The following is a 19,505-nucleotide window of genomic DNA, read 5'->3' as shown; positions in this document are numbered from 1 at the left end:
ATTTTCATACAGGTTTTTGTGTGGATGTATGTTTTCCATTCTTTGGGTTACATACCCAGGAATGAAATGTTTGCGTTACGTGGTGAATGTACGTTTAACCCATTAAGGGATTGTCAGTCTGTTTTCCAAAGCCATGGCGTCATTTTACATTTCTACCAGCACCGTATAAGGGCTCTAATTTCTCTCCGTCCTTCCCCACACTTAACTATTGTACATCGTTTTGATGACAGTCACCTCAGTCTGGGTGAAGTGATATCTCACTGTGATTTCGATGTGCTAATCCCAGTGACTAATGATGATATAGCCATACTTCCTTCCCTTTTACGGTCAGTAGTCCATTGTGTGTCATTCTGCCTAGTCTTGAACTACCCCATCAACAGGGAACTCATTACTTCCAATGTAGTCTTTTTTAGTTCATCTTATAATACTTCTTTCAGGGGAGAATGGGGTCAGGGTTCAAAGCCAGGTTCTAGTGTGACATAACTTTGAAGTCTCCTAATTTTTTCTAAATTAAATTCATAGTGTTTTGTCATACTATGCTGTAATATTTCTTTGGTGAATTATAGTAGGCATAAAAGGAATTTCTCAATTACTGTTGAATAAGTTAAGCTCATGGCTCTCTGCTCTGTACCCCAGTTTCAGAATCACACACCTCTTCTGTCCTTGGCCATCTGTGTCTGTAGAAGATCCTTTATTATGCTAGAAATTTGTCCCTGTGGCTTCTGCCCAGTTGCTAGCTCAGGTCCCACACTCCAGCATGTACGGAATGAGTCAGATTCGGACTTCCCAGGGTTGCTGTTGAGCTTTTTGTCCTGATGAAAGTCAGGAGAAGCGTTGGAGAGGTCTCATGGGTGGGTAGGCGGTGGGCTATAGGGCATCTCCCCGCTGCCCATCCTCTGCTTGGCTCAGGGTGGCCTGTCTTTGTTCTGAATTCACTCATCTCAGATTTTTGTCTTGTGAATCTAATGACTGATAAAAATCCTCAAAGTCTGTAGCTTGGTAGGTGCCATTTGAGAAAGGTGGGTGTTTGCAGTATTGCCAAGGATGATAGTTCTTCTAAGCTGGGGAGAGTGGGGTGAATTTACCTCGTCTGCTGACCTTTTGTGTCTCTCTAGTTCCTCCAGGACACCTTGGATGCCCTCTTCAACATCATGATGGAGAATTCGGAGAGCGAGACCTTTGATACATTAGTGTTTGATGCTCTGGTAAGAGGCCTCGACTTTGCATCTGCTCAGCTATTACGGGACGCTTTCAGGTTGCAGCCTTTGAAGCTGGGGCGGGATCCATCACAGTAACCCTGAAAGCGCTTTCAGTTGTAAACCCAATCAAAGCAGATGAATTGAGAGGGAGAAAGTTTCTCCCACTGTAACACTGTAGTTGGGCAAATGTAAATTGTAAGGGAAGAAGTAAAGTAGCTGACCAGCCTGTGTCCGAAAGTGTTAGAGCTCGTTGACTCACACAGAAGTGCAAGTGATTCAGCTGAAGATTCTAAAATGGTTTGCATTTCTTTTGCTAATGAAAGTATTAATTTAACAGGTATTTATCATTGGACTAATTGCTGATAGAAAATTTCAGCATTTTAATCCTGTTTTGGAAACCTACATTAAGAAACACTTCAGTGCAACATTAGCCTACACGTAAGTTCTGTTTTGTTGTTTTAAAACCAGTACTACTTTTTGTATATTTTTGTAAGAGTCTTTTCCATATACTTTTGCCTGTGATTCTATGTTTCCCTTCCCCAACTGTGAATTTACTGGGATCATTTTTATTATTGTTTCTCTCTTAACAGACCTAAAAATCTTGTTGAAAGAGATAGGTGATATATTATAAGATTCCGGAATAAGTTCTTGTTCTTCTCCACACCTTTTGTCTGTCTTTGAAATGTTCAGTTTGTGGTTGATGAAACGGATACATGAATGCAGAGTGCCCGCCGCACTGCAGCTTCCTGATGACTGTTTGATGAATGAATAAATGGTTGTGGTCCTCTATTGAGGTTATTGGTTATTTAGTATGAATAAAATTCAGTTTTGTACTTTTCAGTCTATCTTTTTGCTCTTTATTTATTTATTACCATTTTTAAGGTTGCAGGTGATTTGTTTATTTTTGTTCTGCTGGACAAAGCTGGATAAAATTGTTTTTTTTCGGGAATTCCCTGGAAGTCCAGTGGTTAGGACTCGGTGTTTTCACTGCCATGGCCCGAATTCGATCCCTGGTTGGGGAACTAAGATCCCGCAAGCCACACAGCATGGCCAAAAACAAAAAAAGGATCTAAAAAAAATTATTTTTTCTTTTAAATTGGCTGGTTAGTGATGTTCAGAGAGCCAGAATGTTCATGTTGTGCAGATAAAACATCTGCGGGTTTGACAATTGTTTCTAGACTTCATCTGGATATTGGCTTTTAATACTCTTGCATCTCTTTCTTTTTTAATTTTTTCTTTAAATTTAATTTTTCTATTAAAGTCTAGTTGATTTACAACGTTGTGTTAGTTTCAGGTGTACAGCCAAGTGATTCACTTATACATATATAAATATGTGTGTTTGTAATATATATATGCACATATATATTGTTTCCAGATTCTTTTTGCCTTTTAAAGAGTGCCTTTCCTTTTGTTCCAGAAGCTTCGGCTCTAACTAACTAGGATTCTTACTGCTCACCCAGCTGCTCTCCGCCTGCCCTACATCCCCACATGGGTCCCTTTGGGGTCTACTAGACACCAAGGGGAAGGTGTGAAGCCTGGTGCTGGTGCCACAGCCCTGGGACCCGGCCACCTGGGCTTATGTTACCACTCTGCCACTTTCAAGCTTAAGTTGCTTAAACTCTGTGAGCTTCAGCCTTCTCATCTGTGCAACAGCACGGTTGTAGGTTTTCTTGAGAATTTTAATGAGTTATTACACGTCAAGTATTTGGAATAATCCCTGCCACTCAGAAAGCACCAAGCAGTAGTTAGGTTTTGTTATGATTAGAATTATTAGGGTGAGTTCCTCATTCTCTCACCATGGGATTTATTGGCATTTATTCAGACTTTTTATTGTGTGAGTTGCAGTGAAAAAGAAAGGTTTAATTTCTTTAAGAACATTCAACTTAGAATCATTCGAATCATTCGAAATGATTCTCTTTCAGGGCCAGGAAGTTGAGTCAAAGCTCCCATCTGTGTCTTGACCATACTTAGGTCAGAACCTGTTGTCCTTGGCTGTGGGACTCAAGGTCAGCAGCTCTGTCCCTGATTCTTAGGTTCTTCCGTGTCGGCTTGAGTGCATGTTTTTTGCAGGCAGTGGGTGGAGCCCCCAGTGGGCGGGGAGCAGCGTGTCCTCACCACACAGGGCAAAAGCTGTGACCAGCTTTGTGCTTGCTGACTTAAGAAGCCTTTGTTTAAAACATTCTCTTCTCTCAGTGGAGAAGCCCAGTTTGCCACACTTTGGACAGTTCCCTGCAGACCGTGGGAGGGCTGATCATGTGACACCATCTCTCTATAGCAACCAGAGGGAGCCCGGGGTTTATGGGCGTGGCCTCCGTGCTGCTCTGGGTGCCATGTGACCTCCATATGTGTCACTTTCACCATTCTCCTTCTTTATTGAAAGGGGGCCAAACAGCTTTGCTCAGATCAGATTTTGCACTTTCATTTCAGAAAATCGGAACAGTGGTAAGGTCACCGTGCTGCATTCCAGGTCGCCTAGCTGGCGTCCCCCTGCCTGTGACTTTGGGGAGAACGGTGCCCTTATTCTCAAAGGTGGAAAACGAACATTGGGGAGCTTTGGGCAAGTTACTCAGTGGGAGACACAAAAAGTACCATTTTATTGTTAAGTTATGATGGGACGGAGTTGAGAATTGGTATCCTCTCATTCATTCTGTCCTCTGCCAAAAAGGAAATTTTAATTTCGGAAAATAAATATTCTTGTCGTGTTTTGGTAAACTAGCAACCCCAAGTGGTTCTTCAGCCATTGGAATCTGAGTATTTTTGCCTTGAAATACCAGAGGAGATAATTGTGGTTCACGCAGTTCTAACCCAATCATGGAAGGTTGTGTCTGCACTAACGAAGTACTTTCAGCCTTCTCCCGCCCAGGGGACATTCGGGTTCTAAGTGTCATCACAGCCAGTCTCTCCTCCGCCTCTTCTAGGAGCCTTGGTTAGGCTAGAGTCTGGTCCAGGTAGTTTCTTTCTGTCTTTCCTTTGATAAACGTTGAGATCTGTAGCCTTTCTTTGCAAAGAACTCCAAGAGAAGAAATTAAAGATGACTGGAGGCGATGGGCATTACTTCTTAGCCCTCCGACTCTCGCAAAGCAGGAGCTCCCCTGCCTGGGCAGTTAACGGATCAGAGTGACCGGCTCTGGTCCAAGCGAGGAGGGAGGGAGGTGCCAGCTTTGGGGACGGTTCTTCCAGAAGACCAGCAGGACAGGCTCCTTCTGTCCACAGAGCTGCCTTGCCCAGAGCTGGGTCAGACCTTCCTCCCACTGAATCGACGTGCCGTGTGGTCCGCCCCTCTGAGCTGGTGCCGAGGAGGTTGGTCTTTCTGCCGTTACAGGTGGCGTGGCTCGCGTGGACTCGGGTCTTTTGACTTCCAGATTTATTTTCTGGTTCTGGGTCATTCTCTTTGCAAATCATTCCTTCTTTGTATTCTTTTCTTTGATTAATCTATTGGAAGGATTTCCAAAATGTATTTCTATGGAATGTATATTTCTTGGGATATTAATAAGGTCTAAGAGTAAAAGGTGTGTGTGGTCCACTCAGTTTGGGACAATAAGTTAAACCGAGTGAAACAGGTTTTATGCCAGGACTTGAGATGTTCTGCCGTGCCTCAGGAACCATCAGGAAACATGTATGGGACAATACCTTTCTGACGTCAGGGCCAGGGGAGCCTGTGGGAGGGGGATCTCTCTGGCTTCCCTTCCTTAGGACATACTGGCAGGAAGCCTTCTATGGTAGTCTCTCATTTCTTGAGTTCTGCAGCCTGATCAGTGTTAGAAATGACTTTGTATCCACTCAGTCACCCCAAAGCCTTTTTATTGTGATTTATCAGTAGAATTGTGACTCTTAGAACCGTTCCGAGGTCATCCAGAATCCAAGTTACCGTTGCTCTTATGAGTGTCTTGTAATAATCTCGAATAACAAGCTAGTGCATGCTGGCTCCCAGCTTAATGGGAAATGCTGTGAGTGCCCTGACAGGTTATTTTTATGACTCTGATGAATATTTAAAAGCTACAGGGAAGTTCTGTTGATTACATAAAAACTTGGGGAGTGGAGAAGTTTGGTTTAGGGAGTAGTCTTGTTGGTTGTTGTCATACAGGTTTTACATATGCTGCTAGTTTTTGGAGAGTTACGGTGTAGCCCAGTACACTAAAAGCTGACAGTATACTGCAGTTAATTTAATTCTTCTTTTATGATTTAGAAAGCATAGCTTGAGGGTCATCCTTGTGAACAGTGATTATTAGTTTATGGGCCAGTAGTGGTAGAAAATGTAGACGTTTGGACAGAATCAAAAACTGATTATTACCATTACTGCCTCTATCATTTGAAAATACCATATGCTCAGTAGAAAAAAATGAGCATTATGAAAATAGATATGTCTGTAGAAATCCCTTTGATTTTTGTTATTTAGCATTGGGAAAGCTAGTTTACCTACCTAATCCTGGGCTTCTCCATCTGTAAATTAGGGATAAAACTCATCACTTGCCTTATAGTGTTGCTGTGAAGAATAAATTGTAGAATACATTTAAATGCTTCCAAAAACATCTAAAACTTAGAAAGTTCTTGTTAAATGCTCAGGTCTCGCTCCTCTGAGAGTTATTATATGGGTTGCTTTTAATCTGCTTGAGATATGTTTCACAAATATGCATATACTGATAAGTGTGTACCCAAATAAAAAGAACCCACTGTGTATTTTTGTCCCAGTTAAGAACTGAGATATTGTAATCTTCTGGACTTGTTAACTTGTGTTTCCATTACGAACAGGAAGCTGACGAAAGTTTTAAGGAACTACGTGGACAATGCCGAGAGGCCAGGAATCAGCGACCAGCTGTATAAAGCCATGAAAGCTTTAGAGTACATCTTCAAGTTCATCGTGCGCTCCCGGATCCTGTTCAATCAGTGTGTATCACCGCGCTGGCTCTCCGGTGGACTTACAGGAAATCCTTTCCTTCCTTCCTTTTCCTTCTCCATCCCCCTTCCTCTTGCTTCTTCCCCTTCCTCTCGTCTTTCTCCTTCCTTTCCCTGCTGTCGAGCATGACACAGCAGTAACAGATAACAGTCCCGGGCTGGGTTTGCCCACACTCACTGTATCTGCTCCCACATGTAGTGAAAGGCAAGCATGAATTTGAGTCTTGAGCCCTGAGTCTGAAATGTGTGCCTGTGAGTCAAACGTCGTCTCCTGAAAGCACTGATAATTCTTCAGAGGTAGTGCAGACTGAACACCAAGGGTTCTGAAGTTCTTTTCAGTATATCTTATAGAGAAAAAAGCCCTTGAAAACCAAAATTAAAACAAACAAGCAACAACAGCAAAAAGCCAAAACCAAGTTAAACTACCTCACTTGGGAAGACTGGGGGCTTCCTCCCTCTTTCCTTCAACTAGAATCATGTTTTGTTCCTAGAGAGAGATTCCCACATACAAGATTGCCGTGCAAATGGACGCTCAGTGTTTTCACCTAGTGATGTGTTTCACACACTATGTAAGTGAATTTATGAGTTGTGTTTGAACTTTAAAGTGGATTGGGATATTCCCAATCCACTTTAAAATAATGACTTCATTATTTTATAGAGAACATTAGTATTTTTTCCTATATATCTTTAGATGAAAGACATGTGCTAAAATAAATGAGCTTTCAGTTGGTCCACAGTATTTAACTGTATGAATGAAGAGGTGTGCAATGGGTAGATGGGGTGTTGAAGTTGACTCACTCTGCTCCTGCTTTTGGAGCTGTAGCTGCTCTGGGTGACCTACAGTGGATGGTGTTGGTTGCTGTTGGTTATTGGAGGTTGGTGTTCTTGTGGTGAGTTCTAAACACAGAGACGGAGTTTAAGAATCAGTGTCCCTCTGAGTTAGAGAATACATGCGACTTCTAAAAGCACAGCCGTCTTGAAACGTATCAGTGAATCCTTCGGGATGGAGCGAGTGTGGACCCAGATTGGTCCCTCCTTATTGACTCTTTATCTTTGTTGGCCTGAAGTCAGCTTCTCCAGAAGGGCTGGGGAGAAAGGGAAGGTATTCAAAATCCAGCCTGTGCACACCATGGTACATGTAAGCCAAAGGAGCAAGTTACTGACTGTGTGTACAACTGTAAGAGTCGCAGATGGGAGGGACTTCCCTGGCGGTCCAGTGGTTAAGACTTTGCCTTCCAGTGCAGGGGGTGCGGGTTCGATCCCTGGTTGCGGAGCTAAGATCCCACATGCCTCAAGGCCAAAAAACCAAAAAACATAAAAGAGAAGCAATATTGTAACAAATTCAATAAAGCCTTTAAAAATGGTCCACATCAAAAAAAATCTTTAAAAAAAGAAAAAAGAGTCACAGACGGGGTAGTACCCACCATTAATCAGTGGTCATGGCCCCTGTGTTACTGGTCAAGGATTGTTTGTGCTTTGTTCACTCTGACATTCCGTGATCTAGGACCCACGGTTCGAGGCCATCGTGCTCTTATCCGTGACTGAGATATCAAAGGCACACTCTTCTATTTTTCTTATTGTGGATAAGGGTGACTCTTGATGTGGGTCGAAGCTTTTTCTTCTCTTCAAGGTCAAAGCTGTTGATGATTTTCTCACTGTCACGGTATGAAAGATGACCAAGTAAACGAGGTTTTGTTTTCCTGTGTTTTATCTTATTATTATTATTATTTTTTTTGCGGTACGCGGGCCTCTCACTGCTGTGGCCTCTCCCGTTGCGGAGCACAGGCTCCGGGCGTGCAGGCTCAGCGGCCATGGCTCATGGACCCAGCCGCTCCGTGGCCTGTGGGATCTTCCCGGACCGGGGCACGAACCCGCGTCCCCTGCATCGGCAGACGGACTCTCAACCACTGCGCCACCAGGGAAGCCCCAGATACAGTACTTCTTAAATTTAAATCTTTAGTCTGAGATTGCTGAGAAGAATCTATGATAGGAAAAAAAATCATAACCTTAAAGTCATGGACAACAGAGCTAAAGTCTCTTAGTCGCGTCTTGTCCTCAAACTGCCCAGGGCCTATTTTAGTAGTTCTTCATCTGTCTTATCAAAGGCATTGAGATGAAACACTGTTCCTATCTTGTATAGTCTGCTTAAGGAAAAAGCCATCCTGTGTCCTTCACAGATGTCTGGGATGTTTGATTCCTAAGCAGCTCTGATGCATGGTTCTTTTGAGGTGGGGAAGAAATCACACTCGGGTTCTCATTTTCTTACCTGTAACACATCTATTACCTTGGGAGAAAAACAGTTGTGCTCAGAGCTGGAATTGACAACTGTGTTTTTCTTTTTGCAGTTGGAATAAACTTTTGAGGTTTTTTATTTTTCTTCTTCTTTCAAACTGGTGTACTATGTTTTCACATAATGTAGTAGCTTTGTAAAATGCCATGATAATTGACAGTAATCCTTCCAAAGAAGGAAGGGGTGAAACTTTGGAGAAGAAGGTATTGAAACTTATGGTTGTTACTCCACTGTCTTTCTCACTATGCAAATCCATGCTTTTTGTTTTGTTTAGAAAGCTCATTTTGTTTTGAAATGAGAACAGTAGTTTTAAAACGCTGGTCCAAAGATATTTGGTTCCTGGGGAACCCACCGAAAGATTCCTGGCAGCCAGGGGCACTTCTCCACTGGTTTTGTTTGTCTGTGTTTTCTGAGTGGGTGGATCACCTTAACTGGAAAGCCAGAAAACAGTCGCATCCTGCACCAGACCTTCTGACTCCAGTCGCTGAAGCTAGTTATTGCCCACTTCCTCTTCTGTCTTTCTGGTGCTTTGTTGAGTGCTTGCCTGTCACCTGGTGTTAGCTTCTTGAATAATTAGTCATTGAGCGTAAGTTGTAAAGTTGAGTATTTAGTTCATTTATAAATAATTCAGTTAAGTAATATATTAGGTTTATATCTGCTGTCTTTCTATCAATTTTCTCTTTTACCCATCTGTATTATATTTCCTTTTCCTGCTTTTTTTTTGCCTTCTTTTGTATCAATCAAAATTTTCTTTTTTTAATCTCATTTTCTCTCTTTTTTGTGTTATTATTGTCATGCATTTCAAGTCTACATATATTTTAAGGCATTACTATTATTATTTTGTATAGTTGGTATTCATTCAGCATGTTTTATATTTATTATTGTTTTTCCATCTCTCTTTCTTTTTTTTTTTTTTTTTTTTTTGCGGTACGCGGGCCTCTCACTGCTGTGGCCTCTCCCGTTGCGGAGCACAGGCTCCGGACGCGCAGGCTCAGCGGCCATGGCTCACGGGCCCAGCCGCTCCGCGGCATGTGGGATCTTCCCAGACTGGGGCACGAACCCGTGTCCCCTGCATTGGCAGGCGGACTCTCAACCACTGTGCCACCAGGGAAGCCCTCCATCTTTCTTTTAATTTTATGTTTCTCTATAGGATAATCTTCCTTTGGTGCAAAGAACTTTATGTAGAATTTCTTTGGGTATAAGTCTGCTGCAGGTTTTGTTTGTATGAGAATCGTTGACTTCATCTGTGTTTTTGAAGGGTGTTTTCTTTTAATTTAGAATTCCAGATTGGCAGTTATTTTCTTCTTCCAGATGTTATTCTTTTCTCTTTTGGTTTCCATCATTTCTGGTGAGAAGTCAGCTTTCAGACTTACTGTTACATCTTTGAAGGTAAAGGTGTCTTTAAAATTTTTTCTCTACCTATGTTTACAATTTTTCTCTTTCTCTGTGGTTATTAGCAGTTTTACTATGGATTACATAGGAATGGTTAGCCTTTTATTTATCCTACATTGGATTTTGAGACCTTCTTGAATTTTTCAAAATTAATTAATTAATTATTTTGGGCTGCTTTGGGTCTTTGTTGTTGCGCACGGGCTTTCTCTAGTTGTGGCGAGCGGGGGCTGTTCTTCGTTGTGGTGCACGGGCTTCTCATTGTGGTGGCTTCTCTTGTTGTGGAGCATAGGCTCTAGGTGTGCGGGCTTCAGTAGTTGTGGCATGTGGGCTCAGTAGTTGTGGCTCTCGGGCTCTAGAGCGCAGGCTCAGTAGTTGTGGCGCACAGGCTTAGTTGCTCCGCTGGCTGTGGGATCTTCCCAGACCAGGGACTGAACCCGTGTCCCCTGCATTGGCAGGCAGATTCTTAACCACTGCGCCACCAGGGAAGCCTGCTTCTTGAATTTTGGATTAATTCTTTATTAGTTTTAGCAAATTCATGGCCATTATCTATTCTAATGTTGCATTTGTCACATTGTAGCTCTCATTTTCTTCTGTAACTTCAATTACATGTATGTTAGATCTCTTCATTGTGTCCTACATATCTCTAGCACACTTTTCTATATTTTCTGTCTCTTCTGTTTATTTTTCTGTTGATTGTCTTCCATTTCACTGATTCTGTCTTTAACTCTGTCTAATCTCAAGTTAACCCATATAGTGAATTCTTAATTTTATTTTATCATTTAAAAAAAACTTTTTTTTTTGGCTTCGTTGGGTCTTCGTTGCTGCGTGTGGGCTTTTCTCTAATTGCAGCGAGTGGGAGCTACTCTTCGTTGCAGTGTGCAGGGTTCTCGTTGTGGTGGCTTCTCTTGTTGCAGAGCATGGGCTCTAGGTGTGTGGGCTTTATTAGTTGTGGCACATGGGCTTAGTTGCTCCGTGGCATGTGGGATCTTCCTGGACCAGGGATCAAACCCGTGTCCCCTGCATTGGCAGGTGGATTCTTAACCACTGTGCCACCAGGGCAGTCCCTGAATTCTTAATTTTAGATATTATATTTTTGTTTTAGAATTTTCATCTTTTTTTATACATTCATTTCTCTACTAGAATTTTTTAATCTTACCTTCTATTTTCTTCATCTCTCTATTTTCATATTTCCAGTTTTCTATTTTTTCCATCTTTTTGTTTTAGAATATAATACATTTATTTTGACAGTCTTGATACAGAATGTAACTGCTCGCTAGCTACAGTATCTTGATCACTCGTGGGTCTGTTTCTGTCGTCTCTGTTTTGATTGGGCCACATGTGGTCTGGTGTTCTTCCGTGTTTAATAAGTTTGTTTGAATACAGGACTGTGAATATATAAAACTGTCAAAGCTCCAGATGATGTGATCTTCTTCAAGAGATGATTCATCCTTTTCTTTTCTAGGCAGAGGGAGCGAGACTGAACCTTTACACGACAGAGGCTGTAAGGAGCCTTCGTGAGCCTCAGTCTTGTATGGTTTTCCTCTGGTTGCCCAGGGTTTTCAGCTGAGTCTGCTGTGTTACCTGGAGCCCCTCTCCCTGGCATTTTTCAGACTCTATTCTTTATCGCTGGAGACAGACAGACACTCCACTCTGCTTTATAGATGTTTTCATTTTGGTTTCCAGTCCCCTGCGCCGTGGAGCCTTAGGAACTGGCAGATACACTGGGAGTGGGGTGGGGGGGAATGGGGGAGAATGAATGAGTACATGCTAGAAGCCTCCCCAGGTATCTGCACCAGTCTGCCACCCTTGCTCCTTTTCACCTGCAAGCAGGAGTTCATGACTTCATAATGGTCATTGTTTGGCACACTGTTTATACAAACCCCTATTTGAAAACCCTTTACAAAACAGATACACTAGGTTGCAATGTCCCATTTTAGACAGAATTTGCTGCTTTACAGTGGAACTCATTTAAGACTACTTCTAGGGCAATTAATTATCACTTAGTTTACAAAATTCTCCATTGTACACAAGTTTTCAGGTATGGTATACTTTTAATTAGGCAGAAAACTAGTCTGTATTAATAAAACATCTGCGCTGCATCATTTTAAAATGCAAATGTATTGCTTGTCAGTAACACAGCAGCTTGAAGTAACTGCTAATAAATAATTCGTAGATGAAACTTACTTACAATTAGCAGCACGTATTTGCATGCATGTAACCAGTGTGCCACTTCCTTATTATCCATTTACTGAATATGATCCACATTTGAATGTTTTCCCGGAACCACCAATTCTGTGATGGGAGAATTTGTATAGTGTCATTACTCTGAAATCAAGTAATTTTGAGTTTATGAGTATAGTATCATTTTCAAAAGGTTCTAAGATCATGTTAAACTTAGTTATCTTTGTGATTGTCAATTATGTGACATGGGTTTAAGAAACACTGGCAGGATATACACTGAAATATTAATGATGTGATCTCTGCGGGGTAGAATTCAAGCTGGATTTCTCCATCCTTCCTTCCTCTCTCCCTTCCTTACCCTCTCCCTCCTTCCCTCCCTTTTTATACATTTCTGCGTTTTTCAGATTTGTAGAATGTGTTGTGTTACAAGCCAAAAGGCAATGAATACAATGATTAAAATCAGCTTCCTCAGCGTGAAGGCCTGTCTCCCTCGCTGAGGGTCCAGGTTATAACCCAGGTCAGCTCCCATGTTCCTTGGATATCGAGGACGTTCCCTCACAGCAACTCTAATGTCTGTAGATGCAGGAGCACAAAGTGGCGATGTGCCGTGTGCCAGGCCCACAGGTCTGTGTGTTCCTTTGCAGGCTGTACGAAAACAAAGGAGAGGCCGACTTCGTGGAGTCCTTGGTGCAGCTGTTCCGATCCATCAGCGACATGATGAGCGGCGTGTCAGACCAGACCGTCCGGGTGAAGGTAGGTCCTCGGGGCAGCGTCGACCACACTCAGGGCCCCGCTCTTAGAGGCAGGACTCCCTGCAGGCCGGTAAAAGCAGGGTCTGCGTGTCCTTCGAAGCCTGGACGTGAGCGGAAGGTTCAGGAGCGGCTTTGCAGTGACCATGGTCGCGGTCCCTGTAATGGGATTCTTTTTGCTTCCTCTGGAGGGGCTCTTCAATGCTGTCCTTGGTCTTTGCTTCTCTGCAAGGAGAGGTTCTCAGTTTCCATCATGGAAGGATGGGGAAGTGGATGAGGAGGATGTTTTCACGTCACTTGTCAGGGCGTCTCAGTATCTGAGCAGGTGTGGGAGGCTGAGGCTGTAGGTGCCCCAGGCACCCATCAGACCTCAGGCTGAGCTGTGCTGATAGTGATATATCTTGGTCCCTCCAGCGAGTCTGGAAGAGTGAGCGAGGGATCCAACCTTCCCGTGGTCCTGCTGTTCTCGCCACCTTATTATCTGTTCTCGCCCTGTGGTCCTTTGGGAGAACAGATGCCTGCGTCTCAGGTGGGGTCTGTGTGGTCTTCAGGACACGCCGACGTGGAGGTGCCAGGAGGTGGGGCGTGGGGGACGGGCCCAGGGAGTGGCCCAGGACCCGCACCCTTGCCAGCATCCCTGTCTGGCAGTTTCAGTGTGGCCGACGTACTGGAGAAGAAGCCGTGCGAGTAGTGTGTGCTGCCCGTGCTGATTCCTTCAAAGGACAAGAATCTTCCAAATGATTAACTTGCAGCTTTCACTCTGCTGCTCCTTGTAGCAGCCTCTGTACTTTCCTCTTTGAATGTTCTTTTACTGTAGCATTTCCCAGGAAACATCTTTATGGCTATTAAAAATATTGTGGGAAAGTGATTTCCCAGCTTTTAAGTCTGGGACAGAGATGTACGTGTGCTCAGATGTGTGTCACGGTTGCTGTGACCAGGGGAGCAGTGTCACTAAACGTGAACAGTCATGATGGCCCTTACATCTCGGAGGTGAAGCTGCTGTCTGGCAGAGCCGTGCCGTCCTCAGTATCACTTCTCAGTCTTCATGTGGAGCTGGTGATCCACGGAGAAAGCTGTGTGGCGTGTATTTTCAAGTTTGGGCTTAATTATTTTGGCAACTTATTGCCTAAAGCTGCCTTATTGTTTTGAGGTTAAAATTAACAATGTGTTTGGTACATTTACTACGAAATCCTCTGGCATTTCTGGAAAACAGACACAGGGAGTCTAAGAATAGATACAAATGACAGGAAGTTTTGAGCCCAGAAGTCCTTTTTGGTTTCTAAATATACTGTTAGATTATTAAATTTGATTGGGCTTGACTTGTGTCTGCCCACCTCCCTGGATGTCAAGGCATTTAGTAACTGCAGACTTGAAAGTCCTTCCTTCAGTGGGTGTTTTATTATGAGACACGGGTGAGTTCAGTGACGTTTGTGCATTGGTGCAGACCTTACATCTGCAGCACAGATGACTGAGTTTTATTTGAAATGTTGCCTCCTTGCTGCTGATTTCGTATTTTGTTCTTGCACAATAGGTGCTGCCTCGACTTCTGAAATTTAAGAATTCCCATCACGGGATCCTGTTTTTGTGTTGTTTTAACTCTTTACGTTTTGCTCTGTGGAAATGGAAATGCAATTGTGAGTCATCTTACGTAGAGGAAATATGAAAAAGACTGGCATTTCTTAGGGGTTAACGTTGTTTCCCAAGGGTGGCCCTTGTTGGCTGTTTTGATCTTGGAGATGATGTCATTCGTGAGCAGGGGGTCAGCGCGCTCCATGCGTTCTTGGTGATGTTCAGTGTGACCTGATAGACTTGTGGGGTGGGAGTGGCCGTTCTGAGCACCCCGCCGTCACCCTTCTCAGACTTGCAAGAACCACTTACACCCACCTTGTGGATCCAAGTCAGCATTTTATGCCTCAATGAAGGGAGAGGCAAGCGGAGTTTCTGATAATCATTAATTGCAGGATAGACACGGCATCCAATTAGAATTTTCAGCAGCGCTGCCTTCCACTGGACTTGGAGTTTGCAGCAGCGTCATCTAACTTAAGCAGGAGCGTACTTGGGTACGTCTTTGTTACATGGGAGAGGGAACCACGGTGAATGTGTGGGCGATGCTCTGCCAGGTGGCCTCAGGTCTCCTCCACTTCTAGATCCTGCCCTGGGGCCCCCATGCGGTTCTAGAGACACACTCACCACTGTGCTGCTTCAAGATCCCTCAGTTAGTGACCCCCAACCTCAGAGCTGCTGACACGTCCTTAAAAAAATTCTTTATATGGTAAAGAACATGAAAAATTACCACTTTAACCACTTGTAAGAGTATAGTTCTGTGACATGAAAGGCATTCACGTGGGTGTGAAACCATCACCACCATCCGTCTCCAGAACCCTTTTCATCGCCCCAGACGGAAACTCGGTACCTGTTACACCGTAGCTGCCCCGTCCTCCCCTCCTCCCAGCCCCTGAGAGCCACCGTGCTGCTGTCTGTCTCTATGAACTTGAGTATTCCAAGTTCCTCGTGTAAGTGGAATCATACCGTACATGTCCTTTTGTGACTGCCTTCTTTTTTTTTTTTTTTTTTTTTTTTTGCGGTACGCAGGCCTCTCCCATTGAGGAGCACAGGCTCCGGACGTGCAGGCTCAGCGGCCATGGCTCACGGGCCCAGCCGCTTGGCGGCATGTGGGATCCTCCCGGACCGGGGCACGAACCCATGTCCCCTGCATCGGCAGGCGGACTCTTAGCCACTGCGCCACCAGGGAAGCCCGTGTCTGGCTTCTTTTACTTAGCATAAGGTCCTCACAGTTCATCCATGTTGTAGCGGGTGTCAGCATTTCCTTCCTTGCTGAGACAGAATTGTATCCCATTGCATGTATCTAACAAATTTTGTTATTCGTGCACCGTTTGATGGACACTTGGGTTCTTTACACCTTTTGGCCTTTGTGAATGATGCTGCTGTGAAAGTAAGTACAAGTAACGAGCTGTTCAAGCCCTGCTTTCACTTCTTTTGGGTCTGTACCAGATGTGGAGTTGCTGGACTGTATGTGTAATTTTTTGAGGAATTACCATGTCATTTTCCACAGCACCCATACCATTTTATTTTTTATAAAAATTAAAGAAAAAAGATTTCTTGTTCCATTTATCTTAACAGTATTTCTGGCAGCTTCTCAAGCTTGAGACTCATTACCCACCCCCTTCCACCTTTAGCAAATGATGCCGGTTTGTCTGCTGTACTGAAAAGATCCTCTAATACCTGTCCAACATCACCTTTCCTTTCTCACTTCCTTCCGAAGAAGACGAGTCCATTCTACTACCTGAAACTAACCCTCCACCTGTGTTGAGTTCTCCCCTACCTGCCCCTTCCTTTGGGGTCCTGATGGATCCCTCACCCTTTCCTCTCAGTCTGGAATCTTCTGTCTGCACAGTAGATTGCCCCTTTGACATGCCTACAGCCACTGCCCCTTTGACATGCCTACAGCCACCCTCAGACATCCTAAGCATTCAGCAGGTGCTTCGGGGAACCTTCTTGGCCATCACACTTCTCCGTGTCCTGCCCCACCATGAGCAGGTCCTTGTACCTGTGGCCAGCGCCGTCTGGTCCTGTTCTCTGCTCTACCCTGTGTGGTCACCGTCTGCCTCTCCCCCACGCATGACCCAGCGGCACTTCGCCTGCAGCATCTCCAAGCCAGACGCGATCATCCTCTTCCATTGCCTTCTCTTCCTTTGCTCCCCGTGGCCATGCCTATCACGAGCCACTGTGTGTCTGGTGCGCAGTTACTCTTGATGAGATTATGGCAGAACCTCTCTTTACTTGCTACACCCTTAGTGCTATACCTGCCCTTCTTGTTCCCTAAAACTCACATCTGGCAGTAGACTTGTTTTTCTCAGGAAGCTGTGACGTTCTCCAGCTGCCTTGGAGAAATGGGTCAGATTCCAGGTTCTGCCGTTCAGAATCTTCAGTCAATCCAGCCAACTCTCCTATAGCCTTTGATTCTTAGAGACACGAGTGGAGCCCCTCTGGACGCTCGGAAGCCACCCGGAGGGTTAATGCCAAAGGCTGATGGGAAGAAGCATGAGCTCCAGGGGCTGCCATGCATCGCTCACTTGCCGTTCTGAGTGTTTATATTTAGCATCTTCTGTGACCCTCACAGTACTCCCGTTCCATAGGTGTGATCGTTGATTGTAGGTGAAGACACCTAGAGCTGTTAACGAACTTGCCCAAGGCCATGGGACCAGGCAGAGGGATAATTTAAGCCCACGTTGCCCAGATCCAGAGCCACATCCTTCCATTCAGTTCCCCCCCAGAGAGGGTCACTGGGCACCAGCGATCCGATGGCTCAGAAACAGGGCCTAAAGTGGTTGTCCACGTCGACGGACAGCAGCTCTGGATCAGATGCTTTGGGGCTGTAAAGACATCACCTTCATTCCCTGTGGAGCTTTTCATCGGAGTGGATATGTCCTGTGTTTTTTGGCATAAAGCAATTAAAAAACTTTGACGCTATGCCAGCAGAAATTGGCTGTGTCTAGAGGAGGTAAAGGCGGTTCCGTGGGGCTGGTCCTGAGGCTTCTTGGAGGATGGGTCTCGGTGATGGGCCCCCTGCATTGGCCACAGAGGCTTCTGTTTCTTCACCACTCGTGGACTGTAGTGCTAGATTTGGGGCACGTGGGGTTTTGCCATCAGAATTAACACAGGCGTTGACATTTTCACTCTGTTCCACAAATCTTACAACTCTGTGGGATGATCCTGGAAAAGACTACCCTGTGAACTAGGCATAACCTCCCTAGAAATTTCTAGAACTTTCTGTTGAGGGAAACATTGACCCTGATCCACAATAAAAAATGCGTTGTTGGGCGTGTCTGTGTGTGTGTGTGTGTGTGTGTGTGTGTGTGTGAAGCTGAAAAGTCTTTCATGAAAACGTTCTAACCCTTTATTCCATGGGATGTACTCTGGCATTTTCTGTTCTATTCTGGTATCCTTTGGTCTATTCTGAACTAATGTATTTCACTAAAAAAAAAATTGCTGGTTGACAGGCACTAAATTTATTTCCTGAACAGCGAACGTATCTCAACCCACATTTGAAAAACACTGCTCTTTACCGTTCTTTCTATTTCTTCCACCCTCTTGTTCGGTTTAGTATGAAATATTATTAGTGTTCTGTGTGTCTTCCATTGTAAAGACACAGGTCCCTGGTGCTCCGTGAATTCCTCTACCAGAATGTGGATTGCACTGGGGTGAAGATTAATTGAATTCGAGGCTCCTGAGCTGCGATGGGCACACAGATGCGTGAGGCTTTGCCTTCCTTCCAGGGGGCTGCCCCTTGGGTGCCAGCTTCCCTGTTGCTTGCCTTTCTGACCCCTGGTGGTGCCACGTCTGTCTGGCCTTCCCCGGGGAGAACTGTGTTGGAAATAAGCTATATGGTAATCACAGTAAATGCAGTTGTTGGGTGAGTTTTGCCCTCCAAGAAGCATGGTTTTCATTTCCTTAAATGTAAAATAGATAGCTAGTGGGAAGCAGCCGCATAGCACAGGGAGATCAGCTCGGTGCTTTGTGACCACCTAGAGGGGTGGGATAGGGAGGGTGGGAGGGAGGGAGACGCAAGAGGGAGGGGATATGGGGACATATGTATATGTATAGCTGATTCACTTTGTTATAAAGCAGAAACTAACAGACCATGGTAAAGCAATGATACTCCAATAAAGATGTTAAAAAACAACAACAACAACAACAAAAAATAATACCTGGACTTGAACTATACTTACTTCTCTTCTATTTTATCTAAAATTCTTCCTTATCAGAAGCTTTGGCTGCTTTTTGTCCATTTCTCAGCTAGCTTCCAGGGTCCTCACTGCTTCTAACAAATTTGTAAGTTTCAAATATTTTTGTCCTCTGGAAAAACTCTGAATGTTTTAGGGATGATGACAAAACAAGGATCGGAAATACTATGATTTCCTTGCAGATGAGAAAATCAGGTTGCACAGGTGACTGCTGACCTGCCCGGGGCCTTGGCTCTAGTAATAGCAGCTCCCACTTGACCCCTTCATCCTGGGCCCCAGTGTTCTCCACTTCATGTGCTGCTTTCAAGATTCCCATAAGGATGTGAAGTCTTATCAGCTCCCTTAAACAAAGCAGGGATTTATTGTGTCCTGGCCCTCAGTTTAAATGTAATATGTGATCTTTTTAGAAAAGTGGAAAATGCCAAAAAGTCAACTTCAGAAAAATAAGTCTCACTTGTCATCTCCCCCCCCATAAATTACAGTGTTAGCATGTTTGTCTTTATAATCGTAGGCTTTTCCTCCTTAGGCTATGATGATGCATGAGATTATGTATATGATATATACGTACAGATATTTCCATATGTATGTATGTGTGTTTATACATACCTGTTTATACAACTTTCCTTTTTTCCACATACATTTCCCTGCATCCTTCAGTACTCTTGAAGAACACCTTTTTTAAGGTTATATCGCTTCATGGTTGTGTCGTAGCTTATTTAACCAGTTTTCTATGTTTGGGCACCAAGATTGTTTGTAGTTTTCCTTTCCGTAAACAGTGCTTCAGTAACCTCCCTGGCCAACCCTTTCTCTATGGCGAAGACCTGGTTCTGTCTGGTTAGCTGGGTGCATACAGATTTCCAAATGCTCTGAAGGTCTGTGGAAGTTGTGAGCAGAGCTATCAGGACTTGCTCCCTGCCTGAGGAATCTGTGCACCTCCCATTTGGGCTGTTGTGTCCCACGTGATGGCCTGGTTTTCACTAGAGCCCTGGTCCAGTCTGTGATTCCACTTCATCCTATTCCTTGTGGGACTGAGCGA

General features: G+C 44.3%; 1 protein-coding gene across 7 annotated transcripts in view; it reads left to right on the top strand.

The window, feature by feature from the left end:
- The window catches only part of DOCK1 (dedicator of cytokinesis 1), a 526,777-nt gene that overhangs the window by 113,469 nt on the left and 393,803 nt on the right, over positions 1–19,505 (top strand). For all 7 annotated transcript variants that reach the window (XM_067709064.1, XM_067709065.1, XM_067709063.1 and 4 more), the window contains 4 exons: positions 1,116–1,205; positions 1,537–1,637; positions 5,949–6,083; positions 12,600–12,708. In XM_067709064.1, the coding sequence (XP_067565165.1) occupies positions 1,116–1,205; positions 1,537–1,637; positions 5,949–6,083; positions 12,600–12,708 (435 nt within the window). The remainder of the gene's footprint in view (positions 1–1,115; positions 1,206–1,536; positions 1,638–5,948; positions 6,084–12,599; positions 12,709–19,505) is intronic.

Source organism: Pseudorca crassidens, chromosome 16 (assembly GCF_039906515.1).
Source record: "Pseudorca crassidens isolate mPseCra1 chromosome 16, mPseCra1.hap1, whole genome shotgun sequence".
Classification (NCBI taxonomy): Eukaryota; Metazoa; Chordata; class Mammalia; order Artiodactyla; family Delphinidae; genus Pseudorca; species Pseudorca crassidens.
This window is presented reverse-complemented; position numbering and strand designations above follow the sequence as displayed.